This window comes from Grampus griseus (genome assembly GCF_964374135.1).
Source record: "Grampus griseus genome assembly, chromosome: 10".
Classification (NCBI taxonomy): Eukaryota; Metazoa; Chordata; class Mammalia; order Artiodactyla; family Delphinidae; genus Grampus; species Grampus griseus.
In genome coordinates this window covers 53,208,492-53,227,785 of record NC_139004.1, presented here as the reverse complement: position 1 = coordinate 53,227,785, position 19,294 = coordinate 53,208,492, and the positions used below count along the sequence as shown (strand labels likewise).

At 36.3% G+C, this 19,294-nt stretch overlaps 1 protein-coding gene across 10 annotated transcripts in view; it reads left to right on the top strand.

Moving 5' to 3' along the window:
- CLASP2 (cytoplasmic linker associated protein 2) overlaps window positions 1–19,294 on the top strand; it is a 184,512-nt gene that overhangs the window by 23,495 nt on the left and 141,723 nt on the right. For 9 of the 10 annotated variants that reach the window (XM_082662814.1, XM_082662815.1, XM_082662812.1 and 6 more), the window contains 3 exons: window positions 860–935; window positions 2,476–2,573; window positions 8,593–8,663. In XM_082662814.1, the coding sequence (XP_082518940.1) occupies window positions 860–935; window positions 2,476–2,573; window positions 8,593–8,663 (245 nt within the window). Of the gene's footprint in view, window positions 1–859; window positions 936–2,475; window positions 2,574–8,592; window positions 8,664–15,569; window positions 15,709–19,294 lie in introns of those variants that run through there. The other variant, XM_082662813.1, reaches the window with a different exon arrangement.

The window sequence follows — 19,294 nt, the reverse complement described above, 5'->3', positions numbered from 1 at the left end:
CTCAGTGGTATTTCAACAATTGTAGCCATTTTCCCCAGCCCGCTTTTGCCAATTGGCCCTAGGTTTTCTAGAGCAGTGCAGGTGGTTACCAAAGTCATAGACTGAATAAGACTCCCCCAGGTAACCAGACAGTGAAGCTGACAGCAGTGTGCAGAGCTCTGACAGCATAAATGCCACAGAGCTCAGAACTCCAGCCTGAAGAAATTGTAAACTAGGGCTTTTGTTCTCTTTCTGGATGATTTTTTCAAGTTCTCTGCAACAAGATAGGTAATATATAGTAGCTTTCAACTTTTTTGTAGTGTTACTTCCTTTTCTCTAACTGTACCTTCATTTTATTTTCTTTTACTCCTCTATGGTCCTTTCTGCCATCTAGAGCTTGTAAGTGCATTCAGCCTGCACAACTTTCATGGTTTTGGGCTGTCTTGTCATTTGCTTTCAACCAATGACCTCATCAAAATATTAATAAGCATAAATAAAGATCTTTTAATTTACTTATTGTACTGGAATGCAAATTTGTTTGAGACCCAGAGTCTAAAAAACCAGTATTTTAATGCAAAAGCTCAAATTTTCTAAGTGATTGATAGGTTGCTAGGTTTAAGAGTGCCATTGGTTGAACATTTTGCTCTGTTGGATCATGTGTTGACAGTTTTCATTGTCAGTCATGATTATTCAATTTTACATATCTCACATTGTTTAGAATTAGGTTTTGCTTGTGTCTCATATCTTTCATGTTTTAATGATGTGTGCCCGTGCTCTCCACCGTATTTGTCTTATCGAGACAGTAAAAGTATAAGGATATTTTGTTTACTGTTTGATTAAAACCAAATTCTCTTTATTTTTTTTTTCAAATTATATTTAGTTTTGGGGCTCAGCCACTAGTCCTCAGCAAGTTGGTACCACATTTGTGTATCCTATTTGGAGATTCCAACAGTCAGGTAAAATTTTATCTACATTTAAGCACTGACTAATTTTTTAGCCACCTCTTGTTTTCTAATGCTCTTGTTCCATTTTTAAAAAGAAGAGAGAGGGTGGAGGCGGGTGGTAAAATCAAGATTCCACTTCATTTTTTTCTTTTAAAGTCTACCACATTTAGTTTTTAAGAATACATTATATTCACAAACGTAGCTTAAGTTTGTTAGCTGTTTGGCTAGTATTAAGGATAGATGGGACTTAAAGGATAGTTCTTGAGTTTGGAAGATTGAGTAACAAAGAACCTGAATTTCCTTCTCTAGTCCTCCTATAAGCTAGTTGTGAGGGCAGATTGTCAGCTTCCTTTTCATTCCTGCATAACAACTTTTGCAACAGTTATAACCCTGTTTGTGCCAGTGGTATATCACTTGTTGGAAATTTCATTCCCTGAGCTTCAAATACTATAGGCATAAACAAGGGTGTGTTCTGGATCTTGTCCTTTGTGGTGGAGTTGAATCTTGGCTGTAACCCTTTTGGCACAGCTTGGGCATTTGGAATGACCCTGGATATTTCCTTGCTTTTAGGCCCTAGCTGCGCCTCTAGAGGTTTGTAGAGAGTTCTACTGTCTCTTCATTTGCCCTTCGACAGTGAGCTATGCAAAGGAACTAAAAGCTGTCTTCCACATTCCTGTCTTTAGGCCACATTTATTTTTTCTTTTAATTGTGGTAAAATATTCACAATATAAAATATACCATTTCAGCCTTTCTTAAGTGTACAGTTCATTGGCAGTAAGTACACTGACATTGTTGTGCAGCCGTCACCACCACCCATCTCCAGAACTTTTTCATCTTCCCAAGCTGAAGCTGTCTACCCATTAAACAATAACTCCTCATTTCCCCCAGTCCTTCAGCTCTTGGTGGCCGCGTTTTACTTTCTCTCCAAATGAATTTGACTACTCATAAACGTGGAACCATACAATATTTGTCCTTTTGTATCTGGCATATTTCACTTAGCATAATGTCTTCACAGTTCATCCATGTTGTAGCATGTGTCAGAATTTCCTTCCATTCCTGTTTAAGGCTGAATAATATACCATTGTATGTATATACCACATCTTGTTTATCCATTCATCCATGGATAGACATTTGGGTTGTTTCCACCTTTTGGCTATTGTGAATAATGATGCTGTGAACATTGGTGTATAATTATCTGTTTGCGTTCAGGCCACATTCTTGAAAGGCAGTTTTATTCTACGAAAATATGTTAACCACGATAATGATTTGTAGTCATATAGTTATTATCAGTTCTTTATACAATATTATTACAAATAGAAGATTTTTTAAAAGCCACATTTATTTGCATGTTTCTTAGATTTCTGTAAAACTTTTACAAGGTTTCTTGGCAGGTCGTCTTGGTTTTTGTTAATGACCTGCCATAATCTCCCAGGGGTTTAGAGACATTAAAACCAACTTTGAGCTTCAAGTTGGTCTGTGAATTTAATGTTACCTTGAGGTGAAGTATTTTATTGTGTCATGTAAGTTTTTAAAGTTCTGAATTATTTGGCAGGTTAGAGATGCTGCAATATTGGCTGTGGTGGAGATTTATAGACATGTGGGAGAGAAAGTGAGAGTGGACCTTTATAAGAGAGGAATTCCCCTTGCTAGGTAAGTCTTGCTAAATTTATTATTTTGCCAATGGTTTTAAAGGTTTTAATTTCATGTGCTTATTTAAAATAGGTTCAATTTTCTGGAATGCTTTAATATTCAAAAGATATAAAAGGACATATAGGTTATTACTGTTTAAAAAATTCTTAAGATTCTATACTGTTCTAGACAGGATAGTATAATGAACCTCATGTACCTATTATCCATCTTCAATAACTAACTTGTGGACAGTTTTGTTTGTTACACCCTTACCTACTTACTCTTGTCCTGTATTATTTTCAAGCAAATCCAACTCATAACATTTCATCTGTAATTATTCAATATATTTTTTATTTTATTTTTTAATTTTTTTTCACTGAAGTATTAGTTGATTTACAGTGTTTCAGGTTTACAGCAAAGTGATTTAGTTTATATGCATATATATACATACATATAATCTTTTTCAGATTCTGTGCCATTATAGGTTATTACAAGATATTGAATATAATTCCCTGTGCTATACAGTAGGTCCTTTTTGTTATTCAACATATTTCTAAAGGGAAAAAAATTTTTTTTTCCAATCACAACCACAATGCAATCATCACACCTTACATTTTTTTGCAAATAATTCTGTAATATCAAATATCCAGTTAGGGTTCAAATTTTCATAAATGTCATAATGTTTTATAAATGTTGTATATATATGTTTTAACAGTTTGTTTGAATCAGTATACAAATAAAGTCCAACAATTAGTTGTTATGTATTACAAGGCTGTTTAAATCTTTGTGTACCTCCAAGTACTTTTTTCCTTGTGTTTTATTTGTTGAATAAGTTGGGTAGTTTACCCTGAAAAGTTTCCCATATCCTGGATATTACTAATTCTTTTCCTGTGGTGTGGTTTAATGTGTTCTTCTGTCTTTATTGGTAGTTGGATTGGTAAATTGGTAGTTGGATCTATAGGCTTGATCAGATTTTCGGTGGGAGGTGGTAGAAGGAGCAAGACTACTTCATAGGTGGTGGTGTGTTCTGTTTACATAAGTCTCATCGGATCTTGCTGCCTCTCTTACCATGTAGATTATTTCCAGTATGAATTATTTTTTAGGTAATAAGTTCGTCTAAAAAATATGCATTTTGTTTACTTATTTATTCATTTGCTTTCTACTTCCAGGGTTAACAAAAATTTTATTTGAATACTGTATCATTTTATGAAAGAAATGGTATTAACATATTGACATATTTTGTGTGAGTGTATGTATATATGTTACATTATATATTTTTAAATTTATATTGAGATTATGTTTTTTTAAGTATTTAGAATTTTTATTCAATTTTGACATTCATACAGAATAGTGCATAAATTGTAAGTATGCAGCTCTGTAAGTTATCACAAAGTGAATACACACATGTATCTCCCACACAGGTGAAGAAGTAGAACATTACAACATTCCAGAATCCTCCCCAAATCTTTCTTAATCCTTGTCTTTTCTGTCCTTCCCAGAAGTAACCATAATCCTGACTCTATCACCATACGTTAGTTTTGCCTCTGTTTGAATTTTATATAAATGGAATCATATAGTGTATACTTTTTGTGTCTTTCTTCTTTCAGTTAACATTATCTCTTTAAGATTCATTTGGGTTGTTGGATCCAGCTATAGTTGTTCATTTTCATTGCCTTATAGTTCTCCTTTGTATGAGTAGGTCATACTTCATGAATCCATACTGTTGACGGACTTCTGAGTTGTTTTCATTTTGTAGTATTTATGAATTAATGTTGTTAGAAACATTCTTATGCATGTCTTTTGGTATACTTATGTATTTGTTCTCTTGGAATATATTTGAATGGAAGTGCTGGGCCATAGGGTATGTTTACCTTTAGTTGATATTCACAGACAGTTTTCCAGAGTGGCTGGAATATTGGATGATTTCATTTATATGAAATGGCCAGATATGGCAAATCTATAGAAAAGAAGTTAGATTAATGGTTGTGTAGGACTGAGGAAATTGGGAGGAATGGGGAGTGACTGCTAATGGGTACAGGGTTGTTTTTTGGGATGATGATGACATTCTGAAATTGATTGTGTATATCTCTGGCTTTATATTAAAAACCATTGAATTCTGCACTTTAAAGGGGTGAATTATATGGTATGAGTTTTATCTCAATAATTGGCTGTTATAAAGAAAGATAAGTTCTGAGATACCTAATTACCTCTTTCATATTGTACTTGCGATTTATTATTATGACTCTAAACTTAAATATGTACTTTGGATAGAGTTGCTTTTCCAATTTTATCCTAGTGCTTTACTGTTCTCTATCCTTATCCTGAATCAGAACCTTCCAGAACTTTACAGGCCTCTATTGTTTGGCCTCCTGAGTTGTGTTTTGGATATTCCAGCCTCTGTTGTATTTGCCTTCTGTTGAATTTCCTAAATTCTTTTTCTTCCTGAATTACTTAAAAGATCCCAGTCTCTTCTTTCTACTCTTACATTGTTCCTTTCCTCCTTTTCCATCAGATTATATGTGTAATGATCCTCCATTATGAATAAGCTTGTTTTTCTAAATAGCTGTATTATTATTTTATAATAGCTTTTTATTTCTTTTTCCTTTCTTTCTCCCTGTTACTGTTATATTTGCCTGATCTTTCAGTTGACCCCTCTTGCCATTAAAGCTGCCTGTATCTACATTCCTTGCTGTATATTTTATCTGTCCCACCTCAATTCCTTACCAACCCTCTTTTCTCTCAGAGCTTCCAGCCCTGAGTTTCCTACTCCCTTTTTGCTACTGAATAGCTGAGTGTTAATTTCATGCTTCGTAACATCTTGTTCTGCCTTTTTTCCCAGAGAGCTTTCCTAAATCCTCTCCTTTCTGTTTCTGGGCTGTCTGGTCTTCATTCTGAAGTCCCATCTTCCAATTCCAGTTTTCCCTCCCCTGTCTCATCTTGTCCATCTAGTCTCTGGGCAGCCTGTCTAGTGTCTGCTCAATTCTCTGGAAGGTAACTACTTTGTAGGATGAAGGGACCTGTGTCTTTTGACTGCAGTGCTTTCAGATGTGTGAATATTTGTTGAATTTAATGGGGGTAAGAGCTGAAGTTAAGGTTTAGAAATCCCATTATAATGAATTCCTAGAAGGTTTTCAACTAAAAAAAATTTTTTTAGACCAAACAGTATTTTCAACCTCAATTTACAAGTAAAAAATGACAGGATGTGGACCAAGGCTTAACTAAGGTTTTAGAAGTGAAATCATGACAGAACCATTGATGTCAGAAAAACATTTGGCAATTAAAGACTTAACCCAAATCTCTAAGTCATAATTTAAGAATCATAGTGGGACTTACCTGGTGGCACAGTGGTTAAGGATCCGCCTGCCACTGCAGGGGACACAGGTTCGAGCCCTGGTCCAGGAGGATCCCACATGCCACGGAGCAATTAATCCCATGTGCCACAACTACTGAGCCTGCGCTCTAGAGCCCACGTGCCACAACTGCTGAAGCCCGCGTGCCTAGAGCCCATGCTCCACAACAAGAGAAGCCACTGCAGTGAGAAGCCTGTGCACCGCAACGAAGAGTAGCCCCAGCTCGCCGCACCTAGAGAAAGCCCGCGTGCAGCAACAAAGACCTAATGCAGCCATAAATAAATAAATAAATTTAAGAAAAAGGAATAAATCATAACATGATATAATATTGGAAAGTAAAAATTAGTGCTGTCAGCATGATCCCATGATCATGGTCTGAAAAAAATTTATATATAAATATAAAACATCGGAAAGCATGCAGTTAAATAAGTTCTCTGGATTGTGGGATTGTGGTTTTTTTCTTTGTTCCTATTTATAGTTCCTAATTTTCTTCTATAATGAGTATACATTGCTTTTGTAATAAGAAACACTTTTTTTAAAGAAGGATAGAAGTGTATTATTCTGAATATAAAATCAGAAGTGCTAATAGAATTGCTGTTGAATTAAAATAGGTTAACAGGAAAAACATCAGATTATCAGTCATATCAGCATCACTTTAATTTCTGACATATTTTATTGTTTTTATGTTTGCCTTAAGTTTCCTTAGCATGATTTTTATGTAATTTTTAAAAATGTCTTGGTTGCTGAGTATATTCATTATAAGGTTGGAACTAAAGTATTGGGTTGGCCAAAAAGTGCCTTCGGTTTTTAAGTAAAAATAAAAGACACATTTTTCATTTTCACCAAGAACTTTATTGAACAGCGTACTCACCCTTTTGTTCCACTATCTTCTGCCATTTTTCAGGCAACTTCATAATTCCATCTTGCCAAAACTTTTTATCTTTTTGAGCAAAGAACTGTTCCAGGTGCCTTTTACAGTCTTCCAGGGAGTGGAAATTTTTTCCATTAAGAGAATTTTGTAAAGACCTAAATAAATGGAAATCCAAAGGTGCAATGTCTGGTGAATACAGCAGATGAATCAGAACTTCCCAGCCAAGCTGTAACAGTTTCTGCCTAGTCGTCAAAGAAACATGTGGTCTTGTGTTATCCTGATGGAAGATCATGCGTTTTCTTTTGTCACTTTTCGTTGAGTGCTGCTTTCAGTTGGCCTAATTGGGAGCAGTACTTGTTGGAATTAATCGTTTGGTTTTCTGGAAGGAGCTCATAATAGAAGACTCCCTTCCAGTCCCATCATATACACAGCATCACCTTCTTTGGATGAAGACCGGCCTTTGGTGTGGTTGGTGGTGGTTCATTTTACTTGTCCACGATCTCTTCCGTTCCACATTATTGTACAGTATCCACTTGCCATCATCCATCACAATTGTTTTAAAAATGGAACGTTTTCATTACGTTTAAGTAGAGAATCGCATGCAGAAATACGGTCAAGAAGGTTTTTTTCGCTTAACTCATGTGAAACGCAGACATCAAAGTGATTAACATAATCAGACTGGTGCAAATGAATTTCAGTGCTTAATTTGGATATTTTCAGTATGTCGGCTATCTCCTGTGTTGAGAACAATGTTGATTGGTCTCAATGTGTCAGTTTGATCGCTGTCAACCTCAACTGGTCTGCCTGACTATGGAGCATAGTTCAGCAAGAAATCTCCCACATGAAACTTCACAAACCACTTTTGACACGTTCGATCAGTCACAGCACCTTCTCCATACACTGCCCAAACCTTTTTTTTGCATTTCAGCTGCGTTTTTACCTTACTTGAAATAATAAAGCATAATATGCCGAAAATGTTGCTTTTTTTTTTTGCGGTACGCGGGCCTCTCACTGCTGTGGCCTCTCCCGTTGTGGAGCCCAGGCTCCGGACGAGCAGGCCCAGTGGACATGGCTCACGGGCCTAGCCGCCCGGTGGCATGTGGGATCCTCCCAGACCAGGGCACAAACCCGCGTTCCCTGCATTGGCAGGCGGACTCCCAGCCACTGTGCCACCAGGGAAGCCCCTTGATGTCTTTTTTTAAATGCATGCTGGTACGACAGCTGTCACATACAGTCTAACAAAATTGTTTCAAATGAAGTTAAAGACAACTAAGTGCTACTAGAGCCATCGTATGGAAAATACCGAATGAACCTTTTGGCCAACCCAATATTTTTGATGGGTTTGGGGAAATAATTTTATGATGAAACTATGAAACTGCTTTGTGTGAAAGTTATCTTTTTTTAAAAATTGAGGTATAGTTGATGGTACAATATTATATAAGTTTTGGGGGTACAACATAGTGATTCACGATTTTTAAAGGTTATATTCCATTTATGGTCATTATAAAATATTGGCTATATTCCCTGTGTTGTACTGTCTTCTTGTAGCTTATTTATTTTATACATCGTAAACCCCTACCCTTGAAGGTTACCTTTTCACAAATATACCTGCGAGTGTGTAGAGTGCTACCTGTATTTGACTGCTTTGCTCTACTGAAGAGATGCATTTTGTGTCTGCTTTCAGTGAGTTAATTGTAAAAGAGAGTTGTATAGAGCTAACTGAATCCTTGGAATTGTTTTTTCTCAGGGAGATGGTGAAGGAAATTGTTTCTAATTAAAACTGTATGTAAAACAAACAAAATTTATTCTTTATTCACAGATTAGAAATGATACTTGGCAAATTTGATGAAGTGCAAAATTCAGGTGGTGTGATTCTGAGTGCCTGCAAAGGTAAGAATAATTAAATTATTCCAGTTCTCAAACATTTCTAAGATTATTTAGCAAAGTTTTAGACACTAAAATATGTCTTCTAGTCAACTATTATATCACTGATTCAGCAGATTTGACTTTGTGGCTTAAAACTTGTTTAGGATAACAAAGTCTTTACATCCTGCTGATCATTACCTATCCTCTGATTCTTTTGGAGTAAGTGAAAATTTAATAATGGCTTAATTGTGTAAAATGATACTACTCTTTTGCCTTATATTTGGTAGCTTCTGAGTTGAAGATATGATGACCCTCTTACCTTCTATGTTCTGTGCACAAAATGTGTTTTTTACTCCCAGAGTAATTGTGTTTTTTAAAAATTAATTAATTATTATTATTTTTTTTTTTGCGGTACGTGGGCCTCTCACTGTTGTGGCCTCTCCCGTTGCGGAGCACAGGCTCAGCGGCCATGGCTCACGGGCCCAGCCGCTCTGTGGCATGTGGGATCTCCCCGGACCGGGGCATGAACCCATGTCCCCTGCATCGGCAGGCGGACTCTCAACCACTGCGCCACCAGGGAAGCCCAATTTATTTTTTTAATTGAAGTATAGTTGATTTACAGTGTTGCGTTAATTTTTGCTGTATAGCACAGTGACTCAGTATATATATATGCTTTTTTTTTTTTTGGCTGCATTGGGTCTTTGTTGCTGCGCATGGGCTTTCTCTAATTGCCTTGAGCGGGGACTGCTCTTCACTGTGGTTCACGGGCTTCTTATTGCGGTGGCTTCTCTTGTTGCGGAGCACAGGCTCTAGGCGCGCGGGCTTCAGTAGTTGTGGCACGTGAGCTCAGTTGTGGCTCGCGGGCTCTAGAGCACAGGCTCAGTAGTTGTGCACGGGCTTAGTTGCTCTGCGGAATGTGGGATCTTCCCGGACCAGGGCTCAAACCCGTGTCCCCTGCATTGGCAGGCAGATTCTTAACCACTGAACTACCAGGGAAGTCCTCTACATTCTTTCTTATTTTCTTTTCCATGATGGTTTATCCCAGGATATTGAATATAGTTCCCTGTGCTATACAGTAGGACCTTGTTGTTTATTCATTCTATGTGTAATAGTTTTCATCTACTAACCCCAAATTCCCAATCCATCCCTTCCCCACCTCCCCTCCCCCTTTGTAACCACAAGTCTGTTCTCTCTGTCTGTGAGTCTGTTTCTGTTTCATAGATAGGTTCATTTGTGCCATATTTTAGATTCCATTTATAAGTGATATCATGTGTTTGTCTTTCTCTTTCTGACTTCACTTAGTATGATAATCTATAGTTGCATCCATGTTGCTGCAAATGGCATTATTTTGTTCTTTTTTATGGCTGAGTAGTATTCCATTGTATATATGTACCACATCTTCTTTATCCATTCACCTGTCAATGAACATTTAGGTTGTTTTCATTGTAGACTTTTTAATGATGGCCGTTCTGACTGTTGCGAGGTGGTACCTCATTGTAGTTTTGATTTGCATTTATTTAATAATTAGTGATGCTGAGCATCTTTTCATGTGCCTCTTGGCCATCTGTATTGTGTGTCTTCTTTAGAGAAATATCTGTTTAGGTCTTCTGCCCATTTTTCGATTGTTTTTTTTTGTTTTTGTTGAGTTATATGAACTGTTTGTATATTTTGGAAATTAAGCCCTTGTTGGTTGCATCGTTTGCAATTATTTTTTCCCGTTCCATATGTTGTCTTTTTCTCTGTGTGTGTGTGTGTTTTTTTTTAGTGGTTTCCTTTGCTGTGCCAAAGCTTGTAAGTTTGATTAGGTCCCATTTGTTTATTTTTGTTTTTATTTCTATTGCCTTGGGAGACTGCTAAGAAAACAATGGTACGGTTTATGTCAGACAATGTTTTGCCTATGATCCCAGAGTAGTTGTTTTAGTTAGATGCTTTTAGTAGAAATTGTAGGGTTGATTACTCTGTTACACCTATGTGTAGAGTATCAGTGATCATACTAGTGAAGAGACACAGCCATAGGAACTTCACCAGTGTAATAATTTTTGGCTTCTTAATTAGAATGAGATCAAATTGGAACTCAAGGAGGTTTGGAGTTGGTATCTGGCATTTATTTGATTTTGTGGTTGCTCTTCTTTTTGTAAGGTTGCTAAATTGTGTTTGGTCTTATTGGGTAGCATTTACCTTCAGTCCTTAAATATTAATTAACCATACATGTGAAGAATATATTCTATTTCCAAAGATAGTATAGGTGGTTTTTCTACCTGGGAAAGTAGGTTCATATTAAAGATAGTATGCTTAGCTTAGTAATGTGCATGATGTTGGAGAAAAAATTTGGTGTATGAGTTGTTATAGTCAAATAATAAGAAAGCTAGTTACTAATATAATTTGGTTCTCTTTTGCTGGATAAACCAAGACCAAGCCTTGTTGTATTGCAGGAAGGCAGATGGAGTGAGAGAATTTAGTGTTAAAAAGATTGTGTCTACCTTAATCTAAACTTAGTTACAGAAGCATAAATTAACTTCAGCACTACCAGTCCTCACCCTGATTGCCAGCTGTTTCTCACTCCTCTTCTCTAAATAGAAGGTGTTTTAAGTACCTTGTCCTTATTTTTCCAGCCATTACCACTGTCCATTTCCATAGAAACCAGAAACAGCAAGAAGATGGAGACTTGTTGAAATTCCTTGAATTAAGATTGTGTGTTTTCATATCATTTACACTACATACTCATTTATGTATTCCAGACTCTGTAGTTACAGCCCTATGAAGAAAAGTATAATGCGTACTATAAATTTAAGATATTTATTATTTGGATATGGTTTATTTTGAAAGTATTGTCCTTGTATTTTGTGAGGTTATTTCTGTTACCTTCAAAATAGAAGATTTTTTTGTTTCCTATTCTTTTAGCTCCCATTTCTTTTTCTTTTCATTATCTCTCCACAAACAGGGATGTTTAGGGTTAGTATCTGGCATTTATTTCTCTTGGAGAGAGTTTTCAGAAACCTTTCTGTTTTGGAGATTATAATCTGAATATTGCAAGTATAGTCAAATGTGAACGTTAAAGTCTATACTACTTATTGGTGTGTAAAAATTGGTCATGATGATTTTGATGACAGTATTAAGCTGTCATTGAAAAATACTTTAATGGCTCTGTTAATAAGGGATGAGACTAGAAGAGGAAAGCCCATTTATCATGTTGGTAGGTCCCAGGGCCCAAGCCTCTTTTTCCCCTTGTCTTTATTCTCTTTCAGTGATTTAATCCAGACCAAAAGCTTCGAATGATAACTATTTGCTGATGACTCCTAAATATGTAGTTCTAGCCCTCATTTATCTCTCTGTGCTCTAGATCTGGGAGCCTGTGGCCTCGATGACATTTCCATTTGGATGTCTAAGAGACATCTCAGGCTTAACAGGTCCAAAAGTTAAAGCCTGTTGTCTCTTCCTTTCCCTCAAAACTGTTCTTCCCCCAGTTTACCCATTTCAGTCAGCAGCACAACCATCAGCTCAGGCTAGGAAATTTCCTGATTAGAATTAGTTAGCATTGATCTCCCATTCTAACTAGTCATTTTTGCCTCTGAAATTCTAATATATGCCAAATTTGCTTATTTTTTTCCATCTCCACTGCTGAAACCCTACTCTAAGTCTCCTTTAGCTTTTTTTTTTTTTTTCTTTCCTTTTTTTTGCGGTACGCGGGCCTCTCACTGTTGTGGCCTCTCCCGTTGCGGAGCACAGGCTCCGGACGCGCAGACTCAGCGGCCATGGCCCACGGGCCCAGCCGCTCTGCGGCATGTGGGATCTTCCCGGACCGGGCACGAACCCGTGTCCCCTGCATTGGCAGGCGGACTCTCAACCACTGCGCCACCAGGGAAGCCCTCCTTTAGCTTTTACCTGCATCACTGCAATAGATTTCTGTTTTATGTTTGACCCCTGGAATCTATTTTCTTCCCAGAAGTGAGAGTGGTCTTCTTAAAATATAGACGGATTATGTCACAACAGTGAAGAAGACAGTTAAAGTTTTTGCCTCGAGGAGCCTACATTCTAGTGAGAGAGATAGATCATAAACAAGTAAACAAATGGATATCCAGAGTGATTACAGTTGGTAATGAAAGAAATACAACTACTCTTTGTTTAATGAATTTAATGAAATTAACTTAAATTATTCCTTAAAATCCTTGCTGCTAAGTGAAAAGCCATTAAATGAAAAAGTTATTTCTTAATTTTTCCTAACTAACATTATGTTATGTTTCATCCCAACCCAAGATGCTTGAATAATTTTCACAGGTAGAAAAATATATCAATTGAGCACTGAAAACAAATTTTTATAACTAGCAATTTGAAGGCAAATAAATAGTTTATACCTAAAATAATGTAATGAAGGTTTATTCAACTCCTTTTTTATTTCTGCACAATTTTTCCCCACATAATTTTCAGTCCCTGTTAGCTCATTGTTATTGTGCACTCAAACTAAAACTTGAAAATAAAGTTATAGACCAGGAAAACATCTAGGACAAAATAAAGGCTCATCATGGAAACTTGTGGAAATAGTTCATGCACACAACAGATTGAAGAGCTATTAAAGATACCACCTCTTTTCTCTCTCACTTGGTGTACATATGCAAAGCAAATTATTGTGAGTTCACCCAAACATGGCATTCTATTCGGATTTGTTTCATCTGATATTCTGTGACTAGAAACTATTATGGTAAGTAAAAATTTTTAATGTGTCTTTGCCTGAAACCATAATAATAAAATATCACACTTCTTATAATATATTCGTTGAGGGTGTTTGGGGATGAAAAAATCATTTTACTAAATACAGACAAAAACAGACAAACAAAAACCCAGAGGATTTGTTGTAAAGGTGGTATAACTTTTTAAGAGCCACTGCAGTTAAAAGTTATCATCTACACAGTCATTAAGTGAAGTAAATAGGGTATGGAGATGTGAAGTAACTCAGTGATGCCACTTTAGATAGAATAGTGGGGCAAGCGTCTCTCAGAGTTGACATATTTGAATTGAGACTTGATAAAGGAAAATGAGCTATTCATTGGATACATGGTAGGAAAAATGCTTTGGGTAGAGAAAATGTGACCATAAAGGCCGAGAGGTGGAAAAGGTCTTAGTGTATTTGAAGAAAGGAAGGAAGGCCAGGGCTGACTGGAGCCTAGTGAGGCTAGGGCTCTGTTGGAAGGGAGACTGTGTATGAGAAAAATTGGAAAAGTAAGCAGGAACCATTATATGAGGGTCTTGTAGGCCTTGGGAAAAGTTTGGTAGACTTCTGGGAGTAGGAAGGGTTTTAGGCTGGAGAGGCATGTGGTAAATGAGAGTGACATGGCCCAACACTATCTTACATACCTTTATTGTTTGGAAAAATTGTCTGTTTCTTTATTTCGTCTTCCTTCTGCCTCTTCTCCCCTTATACATGTCTTGATACATAACTTTACATCTCATGCTTTTGTCTCTGATTTCTTTCATTATTGCCATATCTACGCTTTTAAGTTTTGATTGAACTCTTTGACTTGATTTTCTAGAGCATTAGTTCAGCACACTCAAGAACACAAAGTAAATTCTATTATCAGAGATTTGAGCATGTCGTTTAATTTGGGAATAGTGAGAAATGCATGGCATTTTTTTTTTTTTTTTTTGTCGAGGGTTTTTCAAGCCTGACTTTAATTCTTGTATTACAGAGTAAGTAAGGCAGAATCCTTAAGTGCAGTGGAATTAGCTCTGCTATTAGAAGGAAACTGGATTTAAAATTAATCAAATCATGGCTGAAAGAAGGCAACACCAGCCCTGTAGGAAGGAAAAGACTGAAAGTTGCAGGCCCCCCTGTGATTATGGCAGGGTCTGGTGTTTTCTAGACAGGCTCCTATGCTAACTGAGATACAAGCACAGACGTGTTGGTGGCTGTGACTGCAAGTCTTTTTCTTTTTCACTGAAAAAACTATGTGTAATTCTGATTTGTCAAGTGTGTATAGGACCTAATGCAGTCTTGGCATGTAATCATTGTAAAATATTTCCCAGCTTCTCTCTTTGAAAACAGTTGCTAGGAAAAGCATTGTTTTAGGAGGCTGGCAATAAACTAAACCACAGAAATTAGGCTTTGAAATTACCTTGATATTTGGCAAAAGAGGTAATGAGGTGACTTGCAGTCTAGTTTATAACATACCCTTTGGTGAAAAGCAAAGTAGCCTTTTTCTTAGGTTGATTTAAAAATGTATCTGTTTGTGACCATGAGCTCCAGGGCCTTCTTGGAGCTTGACAATGTGCTGATGGTTGTGCAGCTTGGATGGAGGGTGCTCGGTGTCCCTGCAGCTGCGCACTGGCCAGGTTCTGTCTCCTCCACCAGAAGCAAGCTTTGTTCCGTGTGGCCCTGCCGTCTGCATACAGAGCAGCCTTTGATGGGCTGCCTTTGACGTGATTTGTTTACGGCAGCCAGAAATGCTTCTTGCATAATGAGAGCAGTTAATCATGGAAACTGAGCTCTTCCTGTTTGTGCACTTCTAGCAGTCTTCTCTTGTAAATATTAAAAGGTAACGGCAAAAGGATGAAAACCTTTTAAAAAGGCACAAATCAGTTAATTCATCAGATCATGTGATTGCTACTGATTACATGGATATCTTTAGGGAAGCAGAAAATGATTGCTGAACACATGCCTTGTGTTTTGATGATTGCATTAAAAGTCCCCCAGTGGGATGGCATTTATTGGCTCTTAGAGCTTTTCTGACATTAAATTTCAGGCAGCCAGCACAAGGAGAAACACCGGAACGTATATCTAACCTCATATGTGCAGTTAAAGAATAATCTTGATCAAGCTCTGCTAGGCTTTGCTAAATAGACGAGGGCTTTCAGCAAGACCCCAGACTTTTATTTTGAAGTGGAGTAGCAGCTGTTGGCTATTGCGGTGCAGAGCTGCAGCGGCCTGGGTCACACAGAGCTCCGGGTGTCTGCAGGGTGTCTGCAGGCTGCAGGCCGAGCCCAGTGGCGCAGGCACCGAGCTGCATTTATTTGCTGTGCTGTTTGACCTGTTGGTTTGAGAGAGCTCCCTGGACCATCTGAATGGCTATGGGAGATGGTGAGTAAGATTTATTTTTCTTTTTTTTGCTTGTGCTATACACTTCCTTTTAAAGTGACAGTCATCTGCTGTATAAGAAATATATTTCTCCCTAAAGAACGAAGGACACTTTGTGTGTGTATGTGTGTGTGTGTGTATATACACACACACACTCGTATGTTCATGTGTGCACGTGTGTGCGTACTTGTCATTTGGTATCTTTTTCTACTTGATATGTCTGTATGGGATCTGGCAAATACAAGATGACAGTTTATCCTGCAACCCAAGCAAACCCTCTGTCTTTGGTGGTGGATATAAAGGGATGTTGGAAGAAACATGGAATAATATAAAAGCTTTGAAGAGAGAACATGGCCTTTGGAAGAATGACAGATTTGGCAGGAAGGTTTAGTTAGCTAGCTTGATATCTTTCCTGTTGTATTTGACAACAAGTAGAATTCTGTGGTGATAAAGTATATAAAGAAGCAAAATGGCTTGCCATGGGCACTGTTTCAATTGATATGCTTGTGATTTGTCAGTGTCCCTAGTAAATAGTTCTCTAGAAAATATTTAGTCTTTTACAAATTCTGTACTGGTGTAATTTGATCAAAAATTGATTTTGCCAGTGTTTTATTGTGATAAGAATAATTTTAAAAACATATATAGTGCTGTATAGTTTTCCAAAGCACTTGAGTATACTTATTGTACATTAACTCCTAAGGTACAAATAACTGTGAAGTGTACAGAGTATTTGGGTATTTCCATTTCACAGATTGGAAAACTAAGGCTTGTTGAGATTATAAGTCCCAGATCCAGGCACAAAGCAAACCAAAATCAAAATCTGGAGCCTCAAATGTGCATTCAGTATTGTGCTTCATAACACTTAATACTTGAGCTTTTTTTTCATTATTAAACATTTTGTTAAGATGCTTAGAGGTATACTTTATAATTACATCAACACCAGAGATGTGTAAGAAGGGGAATTTGAGGTTACTTCAAAAATGTTTTGTGTATTTTTCACTATGTTCTTTAGGAAGACTGGTCTGTATTTGGGAGTTTTAACTCTAACAGTTTCAGCCTCCTTTATGACTGTATAATGACTTCTCTCTAAGGAGTCTGTCCCCTTGGGACGATGAGGAATAGGGTGCAAAGTTACCAAAAGGATGATATTGGTAAACAGTCATTTAAACTTTTATACACATGTTAATGGAAATATGATACTAAATCTGGTTTTGCATATTGTTATAGTTTATCCCAAGAATTTACATAAATGTTTTATATGTCCTTATAGAAATAAATAACAATATAAACTTCTAATTTTTAAGGCAAAAGCCATCAAAGTTAACAAATTAAGTTCTTATATACTTACTGGCATTGCCAAGTTTGTTTGTTTGATTGTTATTTCTAAACCTTAATTTACAAGCAACTCTAAATATTGCATTTGATTTGGGTTGTATCCAGATTTTATTTCTTTTTTAAGCATTATAAGTTCAATGGCTATCAATGTATATTTATTTAATTTTTCTTTTTTCAAGTAATACTGAATACATTCAGACTGTATAGGAATGCACTGATTTTTAAAAAATCAAAGTAACAACCTCATAAAGCTCAGAGGGTAACCTTCTTGCATATTCTCGTCTTTAAAATGGAAATACTTTTATTGGATTTTTATCGATAAAGTAATATATCTTTATTAAAAAATTAAACACCTAAACAGTAGTAACAGGTTATCTTGGGATTTATAGTTTTTAACAGTTTCATATATACTTCTCTGTATATTAGTCTCTCTCACATAATACACATACATCATACTAGTATCATGTGAACACATACAACAAATGGATTATGTTATTCCTAACCTATTTTGTTTCTTATTCTTTAATACACAAATATCTTCTCTTTTTAAAAATTCAAACAATGCAGATAAAGCAAAAATCCTCTCAGAACCGCCTCCAAGCCTTTTTATACCTTTTACTCTGCCTTACATATATATTAAGTATCAAAATGAATTATTTTGTTTTTGACCATGTTTACATAAATGGCATCATTCTTAACATATTTTTGCCATTTACTATGTCTACTCAATATCGCATAGTGATCTTTCTTTATGCCATCATGTGTAACTGTTTTATTTGTTTGAACTGTTGCACAGTATTCCATAGTATGGATATATCATAAACATTTCTTTGTGGAATTTCAGATTGCTTAATCACATATAAATTTTCTAAATGATTCTGAAATAAACATCTTTGTACAAATCATGTGTGTGTGCACATATATATTTTTTTAAATAATTGGAAGTTGAATTTCTGGATCAAAGTTTTTATTCATTTCAAATTGTGTTAGCTATCTCTAATTTCCTCCCAAAGAGGCTTTACCACTTACATTCCCACCAATAGTGCCTTCTATCTTGCATTCTTTTGAGTTCTCATTATTATTAATCTTTTTAAAATTTGCCTATCAGATGGGTGAAAAATATCTCACCCTTTTAAAAAACATCTCTTCTTTCTAATAAGGTTGATCATCTTCATACGTTTGGTTGTTTGTATTTTCTTTTTTGTGGATTGCTTTCTGGCATCTTTAGCCAACTTTCTGGTTTTGACTTTGTTGTTTACTTATAGTTGCTCTGTATGTTCTGGCTATTAATCTGTTATCTATTAAATATATTATATAAGCTTAACTTCAAGGCCATATGAAAGATTTTATTTATTAACAGTTTTATTTCTGGACAAATTCAGATTTGTGAAGTACTGTAATGACTAACGATTGAAGAGTTGTCAGGGGTGGCTTTCAGGTGCCTTTCTGTTTAGTTGTCTTTATCCTCACCTAAGAATATAAAACCAGGCAGTCAGATGATTGTGAAGTAGCTCTGGGCAGTCAAACCAGATAGAGTTAAAAACCTGTAGGATTATTATGTGGCTCTGAGCCCTGAAATCTGCCTCAAAAGCTCACGAGAGGAATTTGGCCTTTTGTTGTTATGCTGCAGAGTGGCTGGAAAGAAATAAGGTTTTGTTGCAAATAGACTGTTTCTAAACTTTAAACATTTCAACACAATCTATCATTCCAAACGCTGAATCTCTTAAAAAATCCATACAAGCGATGACATAACCTTGGCGTTCTATAGGTAAGCCTTTTGGGACCACTCCAAACTGACATATAACTACTGGTTTGGGGGATAGGGAACAATAGCAAGAAATTAATGTTGAATAGATCTCTATTCTTTGAAACCCTTGAATATTCTATGTGATACACTAGGATTGGATAATTTAAGTCACTGAAAGAAAGCAACCCTTTAACTTACTGGCCAAAAGGCCAAGCTTTTCTTCTAGGAGCAGTAAGGGAAAAAAAGAGTCTATGAGGAGAAAAAGTAAATTACAAAGGAGAAAAAAAATGGGCATTCAGCAGCAATAAAGGCAGATAAGTAGTGGGAACTAAGATTGAAAATCTTCTTGATACAGACCCATTTACCCATCTGGGTGCAAAGTGTTGGACATCAGTAGCAAGTTATCCTCAAACATGATGTTGCTAATGAACCTGAATCTTCAAGAAAAGATTTACATCTTTTCTTTGTATATATATAGGATGTATAGTAGATGTTCTTTTTTTTTTT